Source organism: Trachemys scripta, chromosome 5, assembly GCF_013100865.1.
Source record: "Trachemys scripta elegans isolate TJP31775 chromosome 5, CAS_Tse_1.0, whole genome shotgun sequence".
Taxonomy (NCBI): domain Eukaryota; kingdom Metazoa; phylum Chordata; order Testudines; family Emydidae; genus Trachemys; species Trachemys scripta.
In genome coordinates this window covers 66,191,098-66,216,895 of record NC_048302.1, presented here as the reverse complement: position 1 = coordinate 66,216,895, position 25,798 = coordinate 66,191,098, and the positions used below count along the sequence as shown (strand labels likewise).

At 41.8% G+C, this 25,798-nt stretch overlaps 1 protein-coding gene across 1 annotated transcript in view; it reads right to left on the bottom strand.

The window, feature by feature from the left end:
- Nucleotides 1-25,798, bottom strand: part of TLL1 (tolloid like 1) — a 199,835-nt gene that overhangs the window by 57,420 nt on the left and 116,617 nt on the right. Inside the window, exons 7-10 of the mRNA XM_034772660.1 lie at nt 24,910-25,088; nt 15,235-15,340; nt 11,635-11,759; nt 267-382 (exon numbers count right to left, since the gene is read on the bottom strand). Of these exons, the coding sequence (XP_034628551.1) occupies nt 267-382; nt 11,635-11,759; nt 15,235-15,340; nt 24,910-25,088 (526 nt within the window). The remainder of the gene's footprint in view (nt 1-266; nt 383-11,634; nt 11,760-15,234; nt 15,341-24,909; nt 25,089-25,798) is intronic.

The window sequence follows — 25,798 nt, the reverse complement described above, 5'->3', positions numbered from 1 at the left end:
TAAAGCCATGAACTTATTTCATTTAAACAACCATCAGATGGCAACAACCTTGAGCGTCTAATCACATGGGCCAAAATCAAATCAATTGCCTACAGTCCAAAGTCTGTAACATATTGGCTCAAGGGACTGAATTGGTTCCTGATATTATGCAAACTTTAAAAAAAAAGTAAAAAGAAAAGCTAAATAATCAGGGAAGAATATCTTTTAGAAAAGGAATGTTTGTGTTTATTTTGAGGGACAGAGGTGGTGAAATAATCGTTAAGTACCTTCTCCCCTGGGGTAACAGAGATTCGCCATATACAGTGTGTGTAGGAAGGATAACCATTTGGAAATCCTGGAGAGGACAAGTTGCCTGTAGATTCTTGCAGTGTTTCTCCACACGCTGAAAAAAACAGAACATGGTAAAAACAGAGAAATTCATGTGTCTTATAAATATAAGGCACACAGGAAAAAGTGTCTCCTTTATAATATTTATTTAGAATTGATTTGATTCAGTACAGAGGCAGAATGAAAAGTGGTCTAGTGATGTTATGATTTAGTCAAAAGCAATGATTTAAACCAGTCTGCTATACATTTTGTTTTTATACATAGTTTTTTCTTTCCATGAACCCTTTCACTTATGTGCTGTGCAGCTGGCATAACCAAAATTGTAAGAGTCTTAAAAAATTTCATAGCTGACAATCACATGGCAAAATTATACTTTATTTCTGTACAACTTTCTGAATTTATATGCAGTACCCACACCCATGCCCAAATTATCTGAGAAGAACTAAAAGAAAAACACAGTGCTTAAGTGATTGACATATGAGAAATTAATCAGCAGTTTCATTTAATAATTTACATTGTCCAGCATTAAGGCTGAATATGAACTGATGTATTCATTCATATTAGAATAGGAAACCTAAATCCTAAATTCAACAAAATCTCTTGCACAAAAATGATTTGTGGAGGGAGTAATAAAGAGAAACAAATGTAAATACCCATAATACCAAAAGCTTTGATATTCTGTATTACTAAAGCCTTTAGCTTACCTGTCAATCATGCTGCTAGCTGCTGGGTTACTAATTAATAATTCTTTCTTCCCACTGAGCTATATCATCACAAGCTGCTGCCATTCTCTACCATTAAAGCTGATTCAAGTAGGATTCCTACACCTTAGTCAGTCATCTTTGTGACCTTCAATCAACAAGTTGTTTCACCTACTGATTTTGTAGGTGTGATCGGAGAAATGTGAACTTGAGAATATTACCCCGTGACTGACAGTGTAATCAGATCTGCAATACTTTTAAATTACAGGGCTACAGCTGCCAGCAGGTGAACCACCGTATCATCAAAATCTCAATGAATTATAAATGATCTGGAAAAACCTTTAGATAAGAGGGTACAAAGGAGGAGACTGTATTTTGAAGACAGACAATGCAGCTATAAAGCTAGATGCTGCCTTGTTAAAATGTGTCCAAGATTTAATCTGACAATCGTATTGTAAAAGCAGGTTTAAACTCCATTCAAAGTACTAACCATGACTTCTGAAGATTTAATAGTGATTGTGATAAAGGAGAAAAAAAAGGACTCTCATTCCATCCGAAATTTCCAATGTCAAAGTGGCATAATATTGTGTCCTTTAGGAACCAAATAGAGAAAAATCTCTTACTGCCTTTATTTTAAAAATATGTTTCTCTCTCTCTCTCTTTTTTAATTTACAGACAATTATGTAAAATTACATACATAGAAAAGCTACTTAAATGTTAAATAATTATTTCTGTACAAGTCATTCTTAGAGAAAATTCTCTACTATAATTAACAAGAGTATATTTTAACTCAGCATGAAAGAAAGTTCAAATAAATTGCAGAGTACTGTACTGGATTTCCCTAGTGCTGACTGATATGAAACCAAAGCGTTGCCTACAGATTTAAAAGAAGCCTCAGGACACAATAATATTGCTTCAAATGCAATGAAGCAGAACCAGAATGGAAGCGTGGTTCTGCCCATGAGATCTGTGTGGAATTCAGGAAATAAGTTGGCTCCAAAGGTACTGCACACTATCTTCAGAAGCCCTGCTCTTGCTCCTCCACCACCTTCACCTCCCTATCAGAGTGGTTTTGATGGGATTACAATGCCAAGGCTTCTCCTATTAGTTGCTTCATTCTGAACCTCTCTTGAAGAGAGGAGGTAGTGTTCTTACATGTCATGGAGAGGATGTATGTAACGCAGATCAGGCTGCTTTTCATATCAGTCTACCTAGGTAAGTATACGGCCCCCATCCCCATAGTAACTAAGCACCTTTTCAGCAGATTACTCATGAGGTCCATGGGAGGATAACATATATACTGCATCTCCCACCCATTCCCCCCCCCCCCCCCAATCACACACTCCTCAAAATTCTCTCACCAGCTGCAAACCCTAATCCTGTTAAGAGTGCTCCCGTGGTAGGATGAAGCTACAGGGGACTCCTCCTCTTCCACAGGTACAAGAGATCGGTATGGAAGAATCCAGGCCTTTGCTTAAAAATAGTCTTTCATGGTAAATTACCAAACCATATATTATTTACCCGAGAGACACAAACAACTATCTTCAAATAACGATGCATCTCCCAGAGAACCTGAACTGTTGTAGTCTCCCCTGCTCCGATAAGGTGGATAGAAAGCTGGCTAAATCGTCAGGCTCAATGGATAGTGATCAATGGCTCCATGTCTAGTTAGCAGCCGGTATCAAGCGGAGTGCCCCAAGGGTCGATCCTGGGGCCGGTTTTGTTCAATATCTTCATTAAAGATCTGGAGGATGATGTGGATTGCACCCTCAGCAAGTTTGCAGATGACACTAAACTGGGAGGAGTGGTAGATACGCTGGAGGGTACGGATAGGATACAGAGGGACCTAGACAAATTAGAGGACTGGGCCAAAAGAAATCTGATGAAGTTCAACAAGGACAAGTGCAGAGTTCTGCACTTAGGACGGAAGAATCCCATGCACTGCTACAGACCAGGGACCGAGTGGCTAGGCAGCAGTTCTGCAGAAAAGGACCTAGGGTTTACAGTGGACAAGAAGCTGGATATGAGTCGACAGTGTGCCCTTGTTGCCAAGAAGACTAACGGCATTTTGGGCTGTATAAGTAGGCGCATCGCCAGCAGATCAAGGGACGTGATCATTCTCCTCTATTTGGCATTGGTGAGGCCTCTTTTGGAGTACTGTGTCCAGTTTTGAGCCCCACTCTACAAGAAGGATGTGGAAAAATTGGATAGTCCAGCGGAGGGCAACAAAAATGATTAGGGGGCTGGAGAACATGACTTATGAGGAGAGGCTGAGGGAACTGGGATTCTTTAGTCTGCAGAAGAGAAGAATGGGGGGGGGGATCTGATAGCTGCTTTCAACTACCAGAAAGGGGGTTCCAAAGAGGATGGATCTAGACTGTTCTCAGTGGTACCAGATGACAGAACAAGGAGTAATGGTCTCAAGTTGCAGTGGGGGAGGTTTAAGTTGGATATTAGGAAAAGCTTTTTCACTAGCAGGGTGGTGAAGCACTGGAATGGGTTACCTAGGGAGGTGGTGGAATCTCCTTCCTTGGAGGTTTTTTAGGTTAGGCTTGACAAAGCCCTGGCTGGGATGATTTAGTTGGGAATTGGTCCTGCTTTGAGCAGGGGGTTGGACTAGATGACCTCCTGAGTTCCCTTTCAATCCTGATATTCTATGACTCTATGATTCATGCCTATACACTTAGGATGTCTGTTGTTAACCTACAATATAGTTAAAGTAATTCCAATAATAACTACATAACAAGTGTATTACAACTAAAAATACCGAAGCAATACATTTCTGAAACTAATACAGTAACATATAAATATTTCATCATCATTACAGTCCATACATTGAGGCTGAGTTATTAACAATATTGCAACATGTAAGGGGTGGTTTGTTTACACACAACCTTAACTTTGAACCACAAAACATAATTTAAAAAAACGTTCAATAATTCAATATATACCTATAGATAGATATATACATATTACCATGTAATATATATAAGAGGACTGAAGTGTATAAGGTATATAATGGAAGTCAGTTAGGAACTCCACAGTTTATCAAAAATAGAGGGGGACACTGAAGTAACATAGGGAGTCATCAGAGTTTAGCAGCTTAGTAAAGCACACAGAGCTAAGATATGGAGATTTACTCTATTCAGATCCTTAAATTATATTGTGTGACAGACCCAGACCAGTGGGGTACAGGAGTCTGGTAGAGGGCAAATATACTGGTCACTGGATGAGTAGTTTTCTGTTCCCTGAGTGACCAGAGCAGGGGCTGCACTAGAGTAATCAGGAACCTGCTAGAACCAGTTAAGGCAGGCAGGCTAATTAGGACACCTGGAGCAAATTAAGAAGAAGCTGCTAGAATCAATTAAGGCAGGCTAATCAGGGCACCTGAATTTTAAAAGGAGCTCACTTCAGTTTGTGGTGTGAGTGTGAGGAGCTGGGAGCAAGAGGTGCAACGAGCTGAGAGGGTGTGCTGCTGGAGGACTGAGGAGCACAAGCATTATCAGACACCAGGAAGAAGGTCCTGTGGTGAGAATAGAGAAGGTGTTTGGAGGAGGCCATGGGGAAGTAGCCCAGGGAGTTGTAGCTGTCATGCAGCTGTTACAGGAGGCACTATAGACAGCTGCAGTCCACAAGGCCTTGGGCTGGAACCCGGAATAAAGGGTGGGCCTGGGTTCCCCCCAAACCTCCCAATTGACCTGGACTGTGGGTTCTTCCAGAGGGGAAGGTCTCTGGGCTGTTCCCCAACCCACATGGTGAATCTCTGAGGCAAGAAAATCTGCCAATAAGCGCAGGACCCACCAAGATAGAGGAGGAACTTTGTCACAATTGTTATAAAATCAACCTCAGCCAGTTAATCACCACAGCTCCTAAAATTTCATTTAAAGAATTTCAGCATCTACCTGGCTGAGCTATGAAATAGTTTTTTTTTTTTTTTTTTTTTAAAAACCACCTCTCTGAAAAGACCTAATAGTAAAATTTCAGATCTCAGATTTGGTGGTTGACTCTCCAGTGTGGTGAGGTCACTTCAGCTGCATATAAATGGATCAAAGTGATCTCCAAGTGGCTCAAGTTTTGCTCCTGAGGAATTCCTCCTGTACCTTTAAATTACACCCAGGCTAAACAATCACGGAGTCCTGTAAGGGGACAAACCACAACCTCCAAAACTTTGGATAGAGTGAGGGGAGAGTTTAAAATCAGATCTCTTCTAATAAAATTTTATATAAGTTTTAAACTACTCTCCTGTGTCCTATATTTGACAATATTTACTGTTTAAGTTAAACATCTCTTTTCAGCCAAGAAAAAGAGATTGTAGATAAGCCTCTTCTACTTGTTAATCAAAGTCATGTATTCACATGATTTGGTCATTTTGCTTTACATTATGAAAGCTGAATTAGTTTAATGACCTATTTGTTAATTTGCTCTAGTAACGTGGACAAACTGAGTCCCAAGGAGAACAAAGTGGCCTGTGGCAACTTTCATCTCTAAAGACACTGTTCACTTAGATTAAACTAGAATAGGATGACATACTCCATATTAAAAATAAGGGCAGATACAATCTACTCCATATGTCACACAAATCAGGCACAGCCTTTGAGTCCCTGGCCAGTTTCCAAAGCTGCCTTTGATTGGGCAATATTTGGGCACCCCCCCCCCTTGTTTAAAAGCACATTTCTTTTCAATGGCTCAGTGGTTCTTGAAGCAGTTAGTTAAAATTCCATCACAAGAGAATTCAGAAGGTTTCTTTCCATAATTGGACTGCCAACAATTACATTATTTGTGATTAGGCTTATGAAATGCTTCACTATAAACTATTTCACTGACCATTGCAGTCCATGAGTAATGGGCTCCACTATTAAAAAGAAATGTGACCAGATGATACAATTAAATGTATGGTGACTTATTTACATTTCCTAAGAACCAATTTTAGTATTTTTCATGCCAGAATAAACTAATTACTACCTCTATGTTACACACCTCTGTTTTTACAAAGATCACTTTTACTCCCTTATTAAAGGTTAACATAGCTGGTATTTCCTCTATTGCCTGGCTTCTCTAAATGTTATGCCCTATTTCAATTTTATTAGGTTAGGCATGTAGTGGAAACAAAACTGCAGTCCTTCCAGTATGGAATGGCAATCTGTTTATTTTACAGCTCAAGAAGTATGGACTTCTAACACCCCTTATAGAAACCAAGAGAGTTCTGTGTGTGTGGGGTGAGGAGAGAGAAATTATTTCTGCCTCTTCCTTTTGAAGATCAGCAATTTTTACAGATGGCAAACAGATAAAAGGACATTTGTCAACATTTCATTAATTATATAGCATGGGTTAGTAAACCCTGGCATGTCTGCAACGTTTCTCTGACCTGACCTGCTCCCTCCCTGCTTAAGAGTCAAATTGAAATGTGAAAGCTACAAAGCCCCTAATAGTTACAAATACATGGAGCATAATACTGCAATAAAAGATGCTTTTAAAATACCTGCAACAGATATGGTATTTATCTTTAAACTAAAAAAAAACAAAAAACCCCATAATCAGCATTTGCTACATACAAGTGTTTGAGATGCTGCAGTTCTCTCCTTTTACAGTTATTGGGGAAATACTAATAAGACTCTCAGTACCACTGCATGGTAAATGTGTGTAAATAGTAACTGATTTACTGGTGGCTTACTTGTATAAAAATGTTAGGAAGTATTTTAGTTTCCTGCACTGAAGCTGGAGTGGAGAATAATATTGGTGCTGTATGTATGTATTTCAGGTTGCAAAGCCAAAAACTCAAAAATTGGGAAATGCCTAAATTAATTCAAGTGCGTGCACATGCATTATGATACAGCCTTTAATTACATAATCACTTAATATTTTTTCCACAGGACCACTGCCGCGTTCAGTTCGCAAGATGGATGGTGTTTACTGAACCGGTAGCTATTCAATATATCTTTTTATTCTTCTGTCCTTTTATCATTCAGTGTGTGGCCCCATGGGCTTATTTGGCACACACCATTTAAACAATGCATTGAATACAGAATTATTAGTTTCCTTATGGGTTTTTCAGTGGCATTAATCATCACAGTGACTTTGAACCATATGAGTGGTTCAAACAGTAATGAATTTATCTTTACAACACCCCTGTGAGGTAAAGTGGCATTACGTATCACCATTTTATGGGTGTGGATCTGAGGCACATGAGATTAAGGCTAAAATTGTCAAGCATCCACTAATTTTGGGCTGCAAACCTGATATGCCTACGGCAGGATTTTTCTGAGCACTTTACTTTTTATATGTTCAAAACACAGCTCCTATTGACATCAGTTGCAGCTGTGAGTGCTCAGCACTTTTGCAAATCAGACTCCAGGTGTCTCAAATTGGGCACCAAGAAAATAAAGAACATAGAATTAGTGGCCAACTATTTCTGACTCACCAGGGAGGACTGGGTCAGGCCCCAGGAGCAGCAGGCTCTTCCTCAGCAACAGCAGGAATGGGAAAAGGAGAAGCCGAGGCCCACCTTCCCTCCCTCCCAAGCCTCCAGAGATGGGGAGCTTCCCTTTAGGAAAAGCCCTCTTAGGCTTATCAAGCTTCAGAAGCCTCTCTTCTCCATCCCTCGACCAGCTATATAGTATAGAAGAAGCAAAACTGGACTTTCCAGGGATTAAATCTAGGAACAGCAGAGACCACTTCAGCAGCAGCAGGACAGAAAAAAAACTGGACCTCCCCCTCAAGGCCTTCACAGTCCCAGTACACCAATGATGTGATGAGACTGCTTTTCATAATTTAAACTCTGAAGATTGGTTGTTTGGCAAACTTCTTTCCTCCTGCCTCTCTCCTTCCTAAACTCTCTACTGCCAGCCTTACTCCACTTGCTCCTCTCCATTTTCTCCCCTCTTTCCTTTCCCCCTTTTTTCCTACTCATCTCTCTTTAGCTCTGTATCTATCAATGTCCATCTTCTCCTTCATTTATTTTTCCTACTCCTTTTTTTTTTAATCATATACGTGTAACATTTCAAAGACTCAAAGTCTGCACACCTGGGTCAAAATGCGGGAAGAGTATTTTCTGTTTACTTAATATTAAGAAGTAACTGTGCCAAATCGGTAGCTGTGTTTTCCTTGACAAGGTCACCAAAACCACAATCCAAACTAAAAAGTACAAACAGATCAAACTCCTATCTTATAAATCTTATAGTCCTGGCACCTTCACACCTGGTGAAAACAGGACATATCATTCTATCGCCCAGTCTCTCCAAAGTTGAAATATGTCTCTCATCCTGTAGAAACTTTCTAGGATAATGACACTTAATTAAAACATCAGTGAGGGTGTTTTCCCACAGGCTAGAGAAGCTGGAGAAAAAGGAACATTCACCCAGCAACTCTTCAGGTGCTTTATTCTAAATAACCCTCAGTACAGAGTACTGATCATGGTCAGGATTCCATACGAGTATTTGTAATCCCTCAGAAGCAATAGATGGCTTCCTGAATAGTGTCTGTTTATAGGAATAATTGGAGATTTGCCACAAGTGGAAATATCAGGATGAATACAGTCAAGCACATAAGAATTCCTTATAAAGCCCCCAAATTGAACATATTCCATAAAAATCATGTCATTTAAATGATTATCTTCTGTGTCTGTTTTATTATATTAAACTTAATGTAATTAAAGTATAGAAGTAGAAAACTATGCAAATATTCATACTATTAATAACACTGATGTTCTACCACAAGCAAACATTGTGATTAGCATTTTCCAACCCATACAGGTAATATAGCACAGCCATAAAATACAACAAACATCAGAAGTTTCACAGCCTGATATATTAAGGTGATCCCATGTTTCACATGAAACAGAAAGCTTAATATGTCTCTAACTCTTAATATTCCTTACCGACTGCAGTGAAATATATTTTTAATCACAATAGTATACCAGTTTCTGAAGGTTATTTTGTTTATTATTATATGTTAATTTTCAAAATCTTTGCTGTATGTTTTGCAATTTAAGCATCTTTCATTTTTAATATTTTACTAATGGAGAACATTTACCATTTTATATTAAATAATATTTTACATTAAGAGCTAATCCTGTGGCTTTACTCACATGAGCATTCTTACTCATTGTAACAGGACTAACTCATGCAATTAAACCAGATCCTTATACAACACCTTTCATCCCAAAATTTGCCAAAGGGTTTCACAAAAAAGGGACATACTCCTGCGTCCCATTCATTTCAATGTGTGTATTAGTCTATTAGTGTTGCAAATAATAGCTACTATTTTCCAAAGCATATTATTGCAAAACAGAAACTTTGTATGATATTGTAAAGCCAGCAGGGCCGGCTCCAGGCACCAGGCAACCAAGCACGTGCTTGGGGCGGCACCTGGTAAGGGGCGGCCAATCCTGGGGTGGCGGGGGGCAACGTGGCGCGGCGCTCAGCGGCGGGGAGGGGTGCCGGCAGCGCGGCGCTCGGCGGGGGGTGTTTCGCGGCGCTCAGCGCGGGGGGGTGTTTGATGGTGCTCTGCATGGGGGGGGGTTTAGGAATGAAGCGCTGCGCGGGGGGCGGAGATGTTCGGCGGCGCGGTGCTCAGTGGGGGTTTCGGCGGCGCTCCACGGGGGGCGGGGGTATTCGGCAGCAGGGCGGGGGGTGTTTAGCAGTGCGGCGGCGTGGCGCTCCGCGGGGGTGTTCGGCAGCATGGCGCTCTGCGAGGGTGTTCGGCGGCGCTCGGCGGGGACTGTTCGGCAGGGGGCGAGGGTGGTTCGGCAGTGCTCTGCGCGGGGGCGGTGGGTTTCAGCGGCATGGCACTCGGTGGGGGGGTGTTACGGCGGGGCAGCGCTTTTCTTTTGTTGCTGCTTGGGGCAGCAAAAAAGTTAGAGCCGGCCCTGAAAGCCAGACCGCTACAGACCCAAAGATCACTGCAGAACAAAACACTGACAATATCTATGACCAGTAATGAATAATTATCATGATGAACAGAAAAACATCTTTTCCCTGAACATTTGTTTTGAGGTTAGTTTTAGGAGCATGCTACCTCTTTTCCAAATAGATTGAAAAAAACAAATGCATTTCTGGGGTGTCATTCAGATGTAATACATATTGTCAGAATATAATGAGGTGTTTACTTCATTCATTTTGATCACACAAATACTGACTGAATGCACAGCATTCTTGACTCTACTGACTCTCTTCATCTTCAAGAATTTCTCTGGTGTCTGTAGGTGTATATAATTCCTAAGTGCTTGTAAGACAAAAAGACTCTCTTCCCCTGTGCATATTTTACTCTTTGTCAATCTGAGTAGTGCATAATGTATTTATGCAAGTATCTTATTCACTGAAATCTATTTATATTGTAAAAATTAACAAATAACATTTTAAAAATTACTCCTAGAGGGCTTTTGAAGGCTGTTGAAATGATTTTAAAAGGAAATTACAGAAAATGGTTTCCTTGGTCGCCCTACGTGGAAGAACTTCTTAATTCACCAAATCAATGTATAACTGTTAGCTTTCTGATAACTCTCATGACACTTACTTTGTGTTGTGTGCATACAAACATCTTGTGTCAGATTCTGATTCCACTGACACTAATGTAAATCTCAAGCAAATCCACTGACTCAATCCTGAGTCCTTTTGTGGCTCAAGTGGTACAAAGTGGCGTATAACTGGCTTCAACAATCAGGTGGGAATTCTCCCAGTCATCATGTCCTTCTTAGCCCACCATATAGGGGGTGGTGAGAACATGCTGCACTCTGGCAAATTCTGGCTGGTAGATGGCCATTGTGGTACCCCTGAGGCTGCACTAAATTACACTAAATTTGAACTGGCCCCCAGCCAAACCCAGAATTGGGAAATCACAGCCTGCTATCCCATCTCTGTCATGTACCACAGTGGTAAAGGACTGAGCCCCATGGCTTAAAATGAGTTGCTCTAGATTTACATCAGTGTCTGAGAGATCAGACTATAATTCTACTTCAAAACTGTTTTAAAATAATTGGTATAACTAGGCTGATGACATTCAAACACTGACTATAATAGAAATGTAACTGTATCTGATCTTATCAGTGGACTTATAATTCACTTAATTTGTAGTTTTAAATTGCATATTTTCATGTGCTGAATAGGCAAAATGTATCTAGAAGATATAACTCACTGCAGGGGTGTAATCTGTTTATTGATTAAAAATGTAATTTCTGCACTCCATTTATACTTATGTGCACAGAAAAATGTTGAGAATGATCCTTTGGAGGATACTCAGATTCCAATATAGTGGTATACTACACATCACTATCATCTATCTAAGTATAGCTTAGGTTTTAAATTACAAAATGTAAATAAGAACTGACAAAGTAGTATGTTGTTTTTTCTAGTCACTGAACAACTAAAGCAAGCAAGAATGGAACTGTCATGTGAGTAAATTCAGTTTCAGGCAGTTTATCTACACGTAAATGCTTTCCATTCCACAGTCCTCACCTACACAACATTTTTATGATCTGATTCCTGAACTGTACATATCACTTGCCAGCATGGAAATGGGTTAGTAAATGGCCTACTCAAAAGATATATTATTTCTATTAAACAACATAGTAAAACATGCTTTTGTGTGTGTATGTATTTTTATGGTGAAATACCTGGACATCTGTACAGCTTTCTTGCCTGTGCAATATCTCCTTTACTTAGACGAGTACGCTGACCAATGGCAGGTCGTATACCATTATCATCACGGGAAGGAAGAATGGTGTCCAGAAACATACCCCTAAAAAAGGCAAAACAACAAAAATCGACTCATAAAACCTTAGCAATCTTTTTAATAAAACTATCTGTGTTTTTATATTATATAATATTTATTTTATAAATAATAAATATTTTGGCATAATTTAAAAGGTAAAATGCAAAATATGAAACAAGAAAAGAAAAAGTGAATGGAAGAGAAAAATTCCCCAAGTTGAAAAAATGGCTTAAACAGTAGCAATGATATTAGAAAATACTCTTACTTTAATGCAAACTGGCAACTAATTTTGTATTTTAAATAAATAACAACAGCCCAGAAATTTCCTATTCAAATTTAAATTAAATGGGAAAAGATGGTTGGGACCTAGTACTTGTCACACTGAAGACAGGATCTGTTGTTTGCTTAATCTGTTTTGTCTGCCTGGCAACAACATGAACAATTACACATTGCCTTGTTGTCAAATTCTTCCTCCGAAGTCCCTGTTCCGAATGAAATTTCAAGGACGTGTTAAAGGTCTGTCTTACATCCATGAAAAGCAGGGTAATTCAGAATTAAGGTCGCCAATGCATCTTTAATTCATAAAACTGTGCTAAGCTATTTCAATGTAAGGGTAGTAAGATCATTCTTCTGTTGTGTGTTAGACCCCTGAGCTATCCTTCTGCTGCTAAGACATGAATGGTGAGCCAAATTCTACTTTCTATTACAATGATATAAATCCATGCTAACTCATTTGACTTCAGCAGAATTACTCCAAATGACTCTGATGTAACAGAGAGCAAAATTAGGTATTAATCTCATCTCAGAATGTCCTTGGTTTGGTGGGTTTAAGTCTGATATTTTTTAAATCTGAGTTTTTATGAGCTAATTATGGCAGTATTAAATTAATATTAGGAGCAATCTGAACAAAGAAATATGTTCCATTAACATGCTACAGAGTCTGAAAACCTTTGAATTCTGATGTGATATCACTGGGCTTATTAAAAATTTTGCTAGATTTTCTTTCTCATCTTTGATACTCATTTATACGTGTAGCACATACATTGAAAGCTAAAATCTTGTATTACCACTTATCAGTATTGACTGCATAATGTTGTTTCATAATACTCAGTGCTAAGGCAGAAATCCGAACCTAGGAATAGAGGCTGCTTTTTGAAGTACACTAAACTGGCCATTTTGAATATTTGTCCTATATCCTGCTGTCATTGCACACATAAAACTCTCCATGATATCACTGGGATTATTCCATAAAGACAGACTGCAGGAAATACGTCTATTTTAAATATTAGAAGAAACAGTTCATAGTACTAACTGACCATCTGAATAACTATTTCTAGGAACAAAGTAGGATTTTTGTAAAACAAAACAGCAACTGTAACAAAAAACTATGATTTTATTTTTCCACTGGCATAACCTGAAAATGACCATTCAATAGAATTTAAAATTTGGACAATAAGAAATCATTCCTCTTTTGCATTCTCCAGCACCACCTTAAAAAGGCTTATGGAAATAACAAGCCCTCGATAGTCTTAACACTTATCTATATGTTGTGGCTATTACTTCATGAAGTTTTGTGGTCTTTGTTGACCTGGTCCTGGTGACTAAAGGAAATCCTAGTTACTAACAGATGTTAAAGTTCCACACTGAATAAGACTCCCCCTCCCACTTATGGGCCTTAAGGGCTTCTGTAAGTGATACAAAACACTCTTCTGCCTAGGGGTAGAATACGATTCCCTATAGCACTCTCAGGCCTGGTCTACGCTGGGGGGTGGGGGAATCGATCTAAGTTATGCAACTTCAGCTACGTGAATAACGTAGCTGAAGTCGACATACTTAGATCTACTCACTGTGGTGTCTTCACTGCGGTAAGTCGACTGCTGATGCTCCCCCGTCGACTCTGCCTGCACCTCTCGCGGCGGTGGAGTACAGGAGTCGACAGGAGAGCACTCGTGGGTCGATTTATCGCATCTAGACTAGATGCGATAAATTGACCCCCGCTGGATTGATTGCTGCCTGCCGATCCAGCAGGTAGTATAAACATACTCTTAGTTTCTGCCAGCCTGGAGCATCTGAGACTAGGATCAGAAACCAAATCCTCATTTTGTAGTCATTACTGAGCACTAAGACTATGGTTATTCTTTTCTATTCTATAAAACTTCTTACACCACCTTCCTCAACGTAGCATTTGAGCACCTTCTAGTAGTGCATTAAACAACATCTATCATGTGTGTTTCATTCCCATACTCATCTTCTTCCTGGAGGAGAACTGTGTGTGAAGTGTTCTGTTTTGGTAGGTTGTTCTTTTTTAAATGTACATGCTGCTATGTGCTTATATTAGAGAAGGCAGGTCATATAAGTGTTCCTTGCACTTATAGTGAAAAGTAGTGAGACTGATGATGGTCTTTAGTGCATGTGAGAGTTCATTCCATAGTCTTGGATCAGCCCCTGAGAAAGCTCTGTCTCCTGTATCATTGAGCTTTATCCATCCATTCATGGAACATATATGGTCTCCATCACCGTAATATCTGCATGCCTCACAATCTTAATGTATTTATCCTCATAGTACCCCGTGAAGTAGGAAAATACTATTATTCACATTTTACAGATGGGCAACTGAGGTATACAGCAGCTACACAATTTGCCCAAGTTCACACAACGTCTGGGATGGAGCAGGGACTTGAACCTGAATCCCCCTCCACAGACTTTACCCTTGTGGGGTCTATTGGCATTACAATGATAACATTTATATAGGGTGGTTAGTGGCTGAGCTACAGGGTATGAAATATAATCAGCACTATGGGTGAAAGACCCTTCCCCACACTCAAACTACATAGGCAGGCTGTGCAAGGATAACCAGCAATGAAGGAGCAATGTGGGAGCTCCCAGTGTGGGAAGAATGGGATTTTTAATTGTGTGGCTCTAATGCCACTAACACCATGAACAGCACAGAATGAGCTGCAGTCTCTAGTCTAGTTCAGCCCTTTCTCATGGCCCTGGTTTTTGGGGTACATTTTCCAGACTTACATCTCACTCACTACACCCACAGAGGTACACAATTACTTAGACTTTGTATATTGAAGTGAATTTCACTCGTAGAGACAGGAACACATACCTAAATATTTCATGTGCTTGATTCTTCTAAATTTAATTTTTTTGCAGCATATGAGGTTTTACAAAATAATAGACAACTATTATGAAATGAGGCTTCCAGGTTATCTTTACATTAAATCTAAATTAAAACAAGATTAAAGGCTACTTTGAAATTGAATATCATGTGGGGACATTAAGCAGTGTCTTTCTAAAAAAATAATCAAATTATCATACGTAGTTGGATTTAAAGAAAACCAACAAGCTGTGTTTTGACTTCTGTTGGAACACTCTCTGCTGAAGGAATATAATATTTTAAAGCTGTTCTGGAAATGCCATTGTTAAATCTATGGTTCCTAGTTTTCACACACAGGAATGGAATTAAAAGTCAAAAGGTATAACCTGAGACTCCAACCTTGAGAAGGTGTTCCTGGCATAGTGCATAATGCTGTCAAAATCATATGGTTCCCCAAGGGAGTTCACCTCTCCAGGCTCCATCTTCAGGAAGTTGTATTCCTGACCTACAAATAAGTCATAAGTAAAGTCTCAGATGAATCTTTTGATAAAGGTGGGGGAAGGGGAAAAAGAGCTACAATGCCATTCACAGAAACTCATGGATCTTAGTGAATCTAATCTTTAGAATAGTTAACTTATTTTATTAACTGGATGAATGGAGGAAGATCCATGCACTTAGAACACCCACTACTAACTTTATTCTACTATACATATAAATTAGCTGTTTCATTCACCTATGCACCATAAGTGAATAAGACACAGAACACCAACTTATGACAAATGTGGAGGCCACAACATTCACTAACTTAGCCATCAATGGTAGAAGAAAAAAAATCCACCTCATCACAAACAGCCCAGCAAAGACTTTTTGGGACAAGGGCCACATCTGGGTGGGGAAATTGTATGCAGGGCCGGGGCAGGGGATTGGGGTGCGGGAGGGAGTGCGGGGTGTGTGGAAGGATTGCAGTGTGCAGGAAGGGGCTCAGGGCAAGGGATTGGGGCAGAGGAGAGGTGTGGGGTGCATGAGGGGGCTCAGGGCAGGGGGTGGAGTGCAGGAGGGGGCAGGGTGCGGCAGGGAGCTCAGGGCAGGGGGTTGGGGTGCACAGAGGTGCAGGGTGTAGCAGGGAGCTCAGGGCAGGGGGTTGGGGTTCAGAGGGGTAGGGGTGTACGAGGGGGCTCAAGGCAAGGTGTTGAGGTGCAGGAAGGGGTGCGAGGTACAGGCAGGGAGATTAGGGCAGGGAGTTGGAGGGTGGGGTGCAGGAGGGGTTCGGGCCCATGGGGGGAAATCCCGCAGGCCAGATCCCTCGGGCCAAAGTTTGCCCACCCCTGAGATAGCTGTTCAGTGGGGTTTCCACAGGCTGGCTACCAAAGTGACTTTGCTTAAGTAGAGGCTACCCTCTCAGTCCCCTTCTACCACAACAGCTATTTGGGCCAACTTCCAACTACCCCTCCCACCCTAACCTTATGCAACTGTTCGGGGCACATGTGAGAGATGCCCTGATCTGTGTAAAAGGTAGAGGCTCACTTCCAGCCCTTCCAGCAACCTCAGGTCCTGGCCCAAAGCCACTGGTCCTTGTCAGTATACAAATATGCAAACTGGTCTTTGCTCAAACCCAAATCCACTGGACTCCTGCCAAAAGTTGTTACTTAGGCCTGGTCTACACTACGACTTTAATTCGGATTTATCAGCTTTAATTCGAATTAACCCTGTAACCGTCCACACAACGACGCCATTTAATTCGATGTAAAGGGCCCTTTAAATCGATTTCTGTACTCCACCCCAACGAGCGGAGTAGCGCCAAAATCGATTTTAGCAATTCGAATTAGGGTTAGTGTGGCCGCAATTCGATGGTATTGGCCTCCGGGAGCTATCCCACAGTGCATCATTGTGACCGCTCTGGACAGCAATCCGAACTCGGATGCACTGGCCAGGTAGACAGGAAAAGCCCCGCGAACATTTGAACTTCATTTCCTGTTTGCCCAGCGTGGAGAGCACAGGTGACCACAGATACCTCATCAGCACAGGTAACCATGCAGGCTGATAATCGAAAAAGAGCACCAGCATGGACCGTGAGGGAGGTACTGGATCTGATCGCTGTATGGGGAGAGGATTCAGTGCTTGCAGAACTTCGTTCTAAAAGACGAAATGCAAAAACTTTTGAAAAAATTTCCAAGGGCATGATGGAGAGAGGCCACAATAGGGACTCTGAGCAGTGCCGCGTGAAGGTCAAGGAGCTCAGACAAGCCTATCAAAAAACAAAGGAGGCAAACGGTCGCTCCGGGTCAGAGCCACGGACATGCCGCTACTACGCCGAGCTGCATGCAATTCTAGGGGGGGCTGCCACCACTACCCCACCTTTGTTCGTGGATTCTGGGTCGGGGATAGTCTCGACGCCTGAGGATTCTGCCGAGGGGGTAGAGGAGGAGGAGGAGGAGGAGGAGGATGAGCTTGCAGAGAGCACACAGCACTCCATTCTCCCCAACAGCCAGGATCTTTTTATCACCCTGACTGAAGTACCCTCCCAAGCCTCCCAAGCCAGTACCCAAGACTCTGACCCCATGGAAGGGACCTCAGGTGAGTTTACCTTTTAAAATATAAAACTTGTTTTAAAAGCAAACAGTTTTTAATGATTACTTTGCCTGACTTTGCATTCGCGGTCAGTTCAGCTACTGGAAAAGTCTGTAGCTACTGGAAAAGTCTGTTAACGTGTATGGGGATGGAGCGGAAATCCTCCAGGGACATCTCCATGAAGCTCTCCTGGAGGTACTCCGAAAGCCTTGCCAGAAGGTTTCTGGGCAGTGCATCCTTATTCCCTCCTCCATGGTAGGACACTTGACCACGCCATGCTTGCAGCAAGTAATCTGGTATCATTGCCTGACAAAGCCTGGCAGCGTATGGTCCCGGTGTTTGCTGGCATTCAAGCAACATCCGTTCTTTATCTTGTTGTGTAATCCTCAGGAGAGTGATATCACTCCTGGTAACCTGGTTGAAATACGGGAACTTAATTAAGGGGACAGAGGTGGCCGTGGCGGAAAATAAATCCTTCCCTGCAGTTAGTTTTTCGCGTTTGGCTAGCAGGGATCTTCCCTGTTACCAGCCATGCGGTGGGGGGAGGGTACTGTGATCATCCCAGAGAATTCATGGCGAGGGGGGGGGGGGTCGGCGGCGGGGGGGTGGGTAGTTTGGTGCCTGCAGGGATCTTCCTGCAGGGTTAGTTTGTTTTCTGGTGCTGCTGAATGTTAACAGAAAAACCGCAGCACTCTACTTGCCTGAAGGGGCCCAGACAAGCACCACCACACTGCCCCCCCCCCAACTGGCTGAGATTGGCCAGGCTTCTGCAGCACTCTACAAGCTATGCTTGGTATGTTGGAAAGCACGGACGGCGCTGAAGCTTACCATGGCCGCATGCAAGCCGAATTCTGTTGCCCAGACCTGTGATTGATCTCTAGCAGCAAAGCCACAGGCACTCAGCATTAAGAGGCAAAATGCGACCTTGCACAGAAATCACATGTGCTATGTAATGTGAACAGTGTTGGTCACCGTGAAAGAGTATAAGCATTGTTCTGCAAAATGTAGCTTTTAAAACAATTCTCTCTTTTTTCCCCTCCCTACAGCAGCTGCAAATTCCTCAAGCCTCCCTCCTCCATCCCGAAGGTTATCACAGATAAGGCGTCGTAAGAAGAAGACGCGGGAGGACATGTTTTCTGAAATTATGCAATCCAGCAGGAGTGACAGAGCTCATCTGAATGAGTGGAAGGAAACAGTTTCAAAGTATAGGAAAGAAGTCAGTGAACGTGAGGACAGGAGGGACCAACGTGAGGAGAGGAGGGACCAACGTGAGGAGAGGAGAGACGATCGAGATGAGAGATGGCGGCAGGAAGACCAGAGGATGAAGGATGCAACGCTGGGGCTGCTCCGGCGTCTGGTGGAGGTTCAGGAACGGCTGCTGGAAAACAGACTGCCGCTTCAGCCCCTGTTCCACCCTCCCCCCTCCCCATGTTCCGTATCCTCCTCACCCAGACGTGTAAGAACGCGGGGGGGGAGGCTCCGTACACCTTCCCATTCCACCCCAGTAGACAGCCCAAGCAAAAGGCTGTCATTTTTTTAACCTTTTCTTTGTGGCTTTTTCCTTCCCAGCAATCCTCCTCCCAAATACCACCCGGGTTCCCTCCCTCTTTTTCTAATCTATTAATAAAGAATAAATGATTTTTAAATGATAGTGACTTTATTTGGTTTGAAAGAAAGCTGGGGGAAGGGGCAGGGTGGGTTCCTTACAGAAAATCAGTCAGTAAAGGGGGAGGGTATTCATGAAGGAGAAACAAACAGATATTTCACACGGTAGCCTGGCCAGCCATGAAACTGGTTTTCAAAGCTTCTCTGATGCACAGCGCTTCATGGTGTGATCTTCTAATCGCCCTGGTGTCTGGCTGCACGTAATCAGCAGCCAGGCGATTTGCCTCAGCCTCCCACCCCGCCATAAAGGTCTCCCCCTTACTTTCACAGAGATTGTGGAGCACACAGCAAGCAGAAATAACAATGGGGAGATTTCTTTGGCTGAGGTCAGAGCGAGTCAATAATGAACGCCAGCGGCCTTTTAAACGGCCAAATGCACATTCTACCACCATTCTGCACTTGCTTAGCCTGTAGTTAAACAGCTCCTGACTCCTGTCCAGGCTGCCTGTGTATGGCTTCATAAGCCATGGCATTAAGGGGTAGGCTGGGTCCCCAAGAATAACTATGGGCATTTCAACATCCCCAACGGTTATTTTCTGGTCCGGAAAGTAAGTCCCTTGCTGCAGCCCTTTAAACAGAGTAGTGTTCCTGAAGACGCGAGCGTCATGAACCCTTCCCGCCCAGCCCGCGTTGATGTTGGTGAAACGTCCCTTGTGATCCACAAGTGCTTGCAGCACCATTGAAAAGTACCCCTTGCGGTTTATGTACTCGGTGGCTTGGTGCTCCGGTGCCAAGATAGGGATATGGGTTCCGTCTATTGCCCCACCACAGTTAGGGAATCCCATTGCAGCAAAACCATCCACTATAGCCTGCACATTTCCCAGAGTCACTAACTTTCGTAGCAGCACCTGAGTGATTGCTTTGGCTACTTGCATCACAGCAGCCCCCACAGTAGATTTGCCCACTCCAAATTGATTCCCGACTGACCGGTAGCTGTCTGGCGTTGCAAGCTTCCACAGGGCTATCGCCACGCGCTTCTCAACTGTGAGGGCTGCTCTCATCTTGGTATTCTGGCGTTTCAGGGCAGGGGACAGCAAGTCACAAAGTTCCATGAAAGTGCCCTTACGCATGCGAAAGTTCCGCAGCCACTGGGAATCGTCCCAGACCTGCAACACTATGCGGTCCCACCAGTCTGTGCTTGTTTCCCGGGCCCAGAATCGGCGTTCCATGGATAGAATCTGCCCCATTAACAACATGATCTCCAAAGCACCGGGGCCTGTGGTTTCACTGAATTCTGTATCCGTGTCTGTGTCCATGTCCTCATCATGCTGCCGCCGCCGCTGCCTCCTCTCCTCGTTTTTCTGGTCCTGGCTGAGCATAAACTCCACGAGAACGCGCGAGGTGTTTGCAATATTCATGAGTGCTGTCTTGACCTCAGCGGGCTCCATGCTTGCCGTGGTATGGAGTCTGCAGTGTTCACCCACCCAAGAAAAAAGGCGCGAAAATGGTTGTCTGCCGTCCGTTGCTTTCATGCAGGGAGGGAGGGAGGGAGGGAGGAAGTGAGACTGTACCCAGAACCACCTGCGACGATGTTTTTTGTCCCATCAGGCACTGGGATCTTAACCCACAATCCCAATGGGCGCGGGAGACTGCGGGAACTATGGGATAGCTATGGATTTGCTACCCACAGTGCAACGGTGCAGAAATCGACGCTAGCCCCGGTACTTGGACGCACACCACCGAATTACTGTGCTAGTGTGGCCGCACTCATTTCGACTTTATACAACCTGTATCTCAAATCCGAATTATCTAAATTCGGATTAATCCCGTAGTGTAGACATACCCTTACATTAATGAGTAATACTGGCCAAACCTCCTGGACACTAACAGAAAATCAAAAACACCCTCACTGCACATGCCAATTTCCTCTTGATGGAAATGCCTTTCTGACTCCAATTACTGAAGACTAAGCCCAAAAGGTCTGACAAGAAGGGGCATTAACAGCTTCAGCTAGGAACTAGGGAGGAAGGTGGAAGCTTGCAAGGCAAAGGGTGGGTGGCCTGAGAATGGCAGTCCCAACCCAGGAGGAAGGTAAATACTGTACCCATTCACATACAGGTCTGGGTGGCAACAAGTTCTCCCTGTAACATGAATCCACCAATCACAGGCAAAGCCTGAAGGAGGACAAGGAGCAGTTACTGCACCCAACCCCTTTTAGCATACATAGGCATCCAGGATGCAGCATACAGAAGTAAGGAAGAGCATATGTGCAATGTGTGGACTCAAAGGGTAGTGGGAGAAGAGTCTGAACCTCTTTCAACCCTTCAGATTAAGAACCATGAGATGTGTCTGTTCCCTGCCAGTCCTGCTCAAAGTCCCATTCCAAGGAGTATGGTGGGAATCTTAACAGCTTCATTGCACCACAAATTAAAATATTTAAATATTGCTTTAAGACCAAGAAATCATACAATGGCTTTTTTAGGGCACAAACTTTAACTCTTAGCTTACGTCAGTTGCACGTAGTGCAATATTTATCACATAATGAGACTGGCTTAGTTTAAAGAGATTTTCGAAACTGCATGTTATGTTGTGCGTTTTTAAGAGCTGTGTAACTTAGATTCTTCTTTTACCCCAGCCATCTGGTAAAATAAGGCACTAAAAACAAAATAAAACACTGCTGCACAAACACTGAGCAATTGGTTAACAAATAAAACAAAAGCACTGTGAAGATGAAAGCAGAAAAACCCCAAATACTGAAAAATAAGTTCTCTTGATTTTATCCTGTTAGGCTATTTATTTTGTAGGACTCTAAAATATCCTATATCTGTTTAATCTGTATCTTCATATTTCTTTTAAGACTTGATCCGCTATTATAATTCCATTCTGAAAATGTTTAAAAGGGATTTAAGTTGGTTAACTGTGACACCCTCTCCCACAGTGAAAATCCTAAAAAGCTAGGATATGCCAAGTTATAGCACCCTTCTTAGACCACACAGGATGTTTCCACTGACAGTAACAGACAGTTTGTATCATCAAAAAGAACTCGACTCCAACTGTTAAGGAAACACTCTAAAGACTACACATCTCCCTCACAGTACAATTCAAAACTTTAATTACAACCCCATACGACCCTCACAAGCACATAACACATTGCACATGTGTCAATCCTGAATATGCGCAAAAGTTGCTGAGGATGTATTTATTATGTATGTATTATTATGCAAATATAATTAAAATTATGTGCATGTGTGAAAAAGTTAGGGAGTAATCATAAGTTATCAAGTCATCAGTGCGTGAGCAATAAGGACAAAGTTAGGTAAGGTAGGGACCTTCCTTGAGCAAGCCAACATTTGCGCTTCTAGTACAAACCTTTGCTTAAGGAATATAGCCCAGATCCTCAAAGATAATTATGTGTCTAATTCCCATTTAAATCAATGGGCGTTAGGTGCCTAAATACCTTTCACAATATGGGCCCAACTCTGCTTATTACTGTGAGTAGTATAAATGATTTCAGTAGGCAGGGTTTGCTGACTGGCACAATCTGATTAGTGATTGTCAACCTATATTATAAAAGGGGATAGAAGGTGTCGGGGGGAGGCAGAGTGAGAAAGAAACTGACAATGAAAGTTTGTTCTGCCTCAACCTGTTGTCAGGAGAGGGAAACTAACAGTCTGATCTTGCTATAAGGCAAATTAAAGGATGAAATATTGCTAGTGCATATTAGGCATAAAAGAAGTGACAACAAAATTAGATTAGATCATAGCTGTCATCTGTTGTCTCTTGCAGAATGCTCTGCTGTTGTGACTGGAATAGCTAATAAATAAATATAACCCTTTGCTCTTGCATAGTATTTTTCATCTGTAGATCTCCACATGCTTTCCAAAGCAGCTAAGTATCATTACTTCCATTTTACAAATGATGATACTTAGGCAGAGTGAGATGAAGTGACTTGACCAAAGTCACCCAGGTCAGAGACAGAACCAAGAATAAATCCCAGGCATCCTGACTCTAAGCCCTAGCCTTTAGATTACGTTGCTTCTCATGCTCAGCATGATCGCCCACATTTGATAATAAAAATGAAAATTGCTGATAAACCAATTTAAATTGCTTGTTAACTATAATCTATATTTTACCAAAAGCCATTTTTATCTCCCAGAAGTTTAAACATAATTTTGTATTTCAAACTTGTTACTGTGCCATGAAGAACTCACCTGAATTAAATATGAATAATTTGTAAAACTAAATGTATCGGCAGCAACATAGGCTTGTAGAATCAAGTACAGTATTTGCATGCTAGCAGAAGTAGCAATTTTATCTTCTATGAGATGCTCTTCTGTCCTTGTCTCTGTTGGCCAAAATCAGCTTCTGTAGCCCAACTCTGGTTCCAACAAGAATAGGTCAGATAAGCATTGCAAAGAACATTTGATAAGAATAAAACTTTCAATGGTATGGGTCAGATTGTAAACCTGATTTGTTTATGCATTTAAATCGGAGTATAAATGGCTAGTCAGATAACCGCATATCAATTTGCATACCAGTATTGGTTTTGTGTATACAATCATCATAACTGTGAATGCAAATTTGATGCAAAATTGCGAAGGCATATTTCCATGTCAACATGGGCTTCTGAAGTTTTGAAAATCAGGCCTTTAGCATCTAAAACATCAACTCTGAAATACAGAGTCTCTGGAATCATAGGTTTATATCGTGACAAGATAATCTCAACCTCCCTACTTCACAATTAGGTAAATTTACTATCATACAAGTCACTTTTAAGGAGCAGGGTTGTCAAACAGGGGCCTGCTACTTCTTCCACCTGGAGTAGAGGGTTTTGCAGGATGATCATGGTACACAGTCATGTGTGTGCCACTGCAGCAGAGGGCTTTGTGGACTTGAACATGTATGTGATAGGAATGAGATCATATATTTATTTAATGAGTGGGTAGGGAGAATGCTGTCCAGCATGACTTTATTGTTGAGCAAAACAGCATTAACTATTTTATTTAGGAGTATGGGAAGTGGCCCAGCACTCATTTATTGGAGGCAGCATGAATTAAGTTAGCCAGTGTTATTTGAGTGGGCAGCATTAATTAGAAGAACTGAGTTCACCCAACAGGCCCACACCCAGTAGTATACCATCAGTAGGAGAACATATAGTAGGGGGTGTGGCTTGGTGCGGGTGAGGCTTAGGCACCAGTATAGGTCAGCATGGTGAATAGGTTTAGACTCAGGCCAAGTAAGCATTGGATGGAGCTGGTCGGAAAGGTTCTCCTCCACAGAAAATGTTGACTTTTAATTGAAAAACCAAACATTTTCTGACTGAAAACAGAAAACTTTTGATTTTTGATGGAAACGCAAATGTTTCCACATAAAGCAGACACTTGTCACAAAAAAATGTTACTTAGAGAAAAACTAAATTTTCTGTCAAAAAACAGTTTCTGTTAGTGTTTAGTTCATTTTCCAAGCCTTGTCACAATTTTACTTATCTTTACCATGAAACCACAGTCCTGCCTCCATTGTATGAACATGAAAGGTCCCACGGCTCTTTTCATAAGACTAATGGTTTTCCCTGGAGTCCCTCCAGGTTGTTTAACTGGCTGTCTATTTGGCTGTTTCTCTCCACTCCAGACATGATTACACTTTAGTGGTACTGTATACACAGTATATAGTTTGAATCATTTTGGGATCCCTCCAGATAAAAAGAATGGTGTAAATGTAAAAATGTTAATTTGGGCTAGTTTATTAGAATGTTGAATTTTCTAAGAATACTCAAAATCTCAATTGTAATTATTTTAATTGAAAAGACTCATTTAAAAAGTGTAAAAATTGTTACAATCTTCAATAGAACAAAAATAAACAGTGAAATAATATAACCTAAGAATCCTTATCAAATTGTCTCACCTGGCTGGATGTTTTCTCTAATGATGGTTACATGGTCATCTCGGTCTGGTCGTGTGTGTTCATGCCAAAAACCTATCACATGCCCTAGCTCATGAACAACAATTCCAAATTTATCACAGTTCTTGCCAATAGATATAGCCTGAGGACCATTCCCCCTTCGACCCACATAAGAACAGCACCTGTAATCAAAATATCAATAGAGATTAAGACTTTCAAGAAAACAACTTAAAAATAAAATTTTGCTAGAGGGTAATTTTAAAAAAATCTATACAGTACATTATACGACAGTGCTACAACACGCTGAAGTTAGTATTTACAGTAGTTAATACAGAGTATTATTATATATAACTATTAGAATGAATTTCTTTATCCAAGGTGCCAGTTGTGACCTAATGGACTGTTATTTGTGTCCTTGGAGTCACTCTGAAAAACAAAGGAGATTTGTACACCAAAACAAACAAATAAAATAAAATGACTGTGATTAAAATCAGTCTTTTTTGCGGAGTTGTGCTGCTTCTGTGCTGTCTTTCACATAAGAGTAGCACATATAACACCACTAGGTGTGCAGGGGAAGTGATTGGCCCTCTACTGCTCTGCTTGGGAGTGGAGCATCTACTGCAGTCATCTCTGGATCATTAGGAAGTTCTGTCATCAGCTTTCTCAAATTCCTCTCCCACATTCCCTGAATAAGGATCCATTAAGAAACATCTTTTTTCCCCCCCAGTAGAGGAGACAGTACACACCAAAAACCCTTCACCTCTTCATGCTTTCTGGCTTGGAGAGAGAGGTTGCCCTCTCTCAAGAAAGAATGGATGGGGAATGTTCCACTTCAGTATGCAAAGAGCAAAACCCATTTTAAAGTCTAAAAATGCTTTCTATGACAAATAAA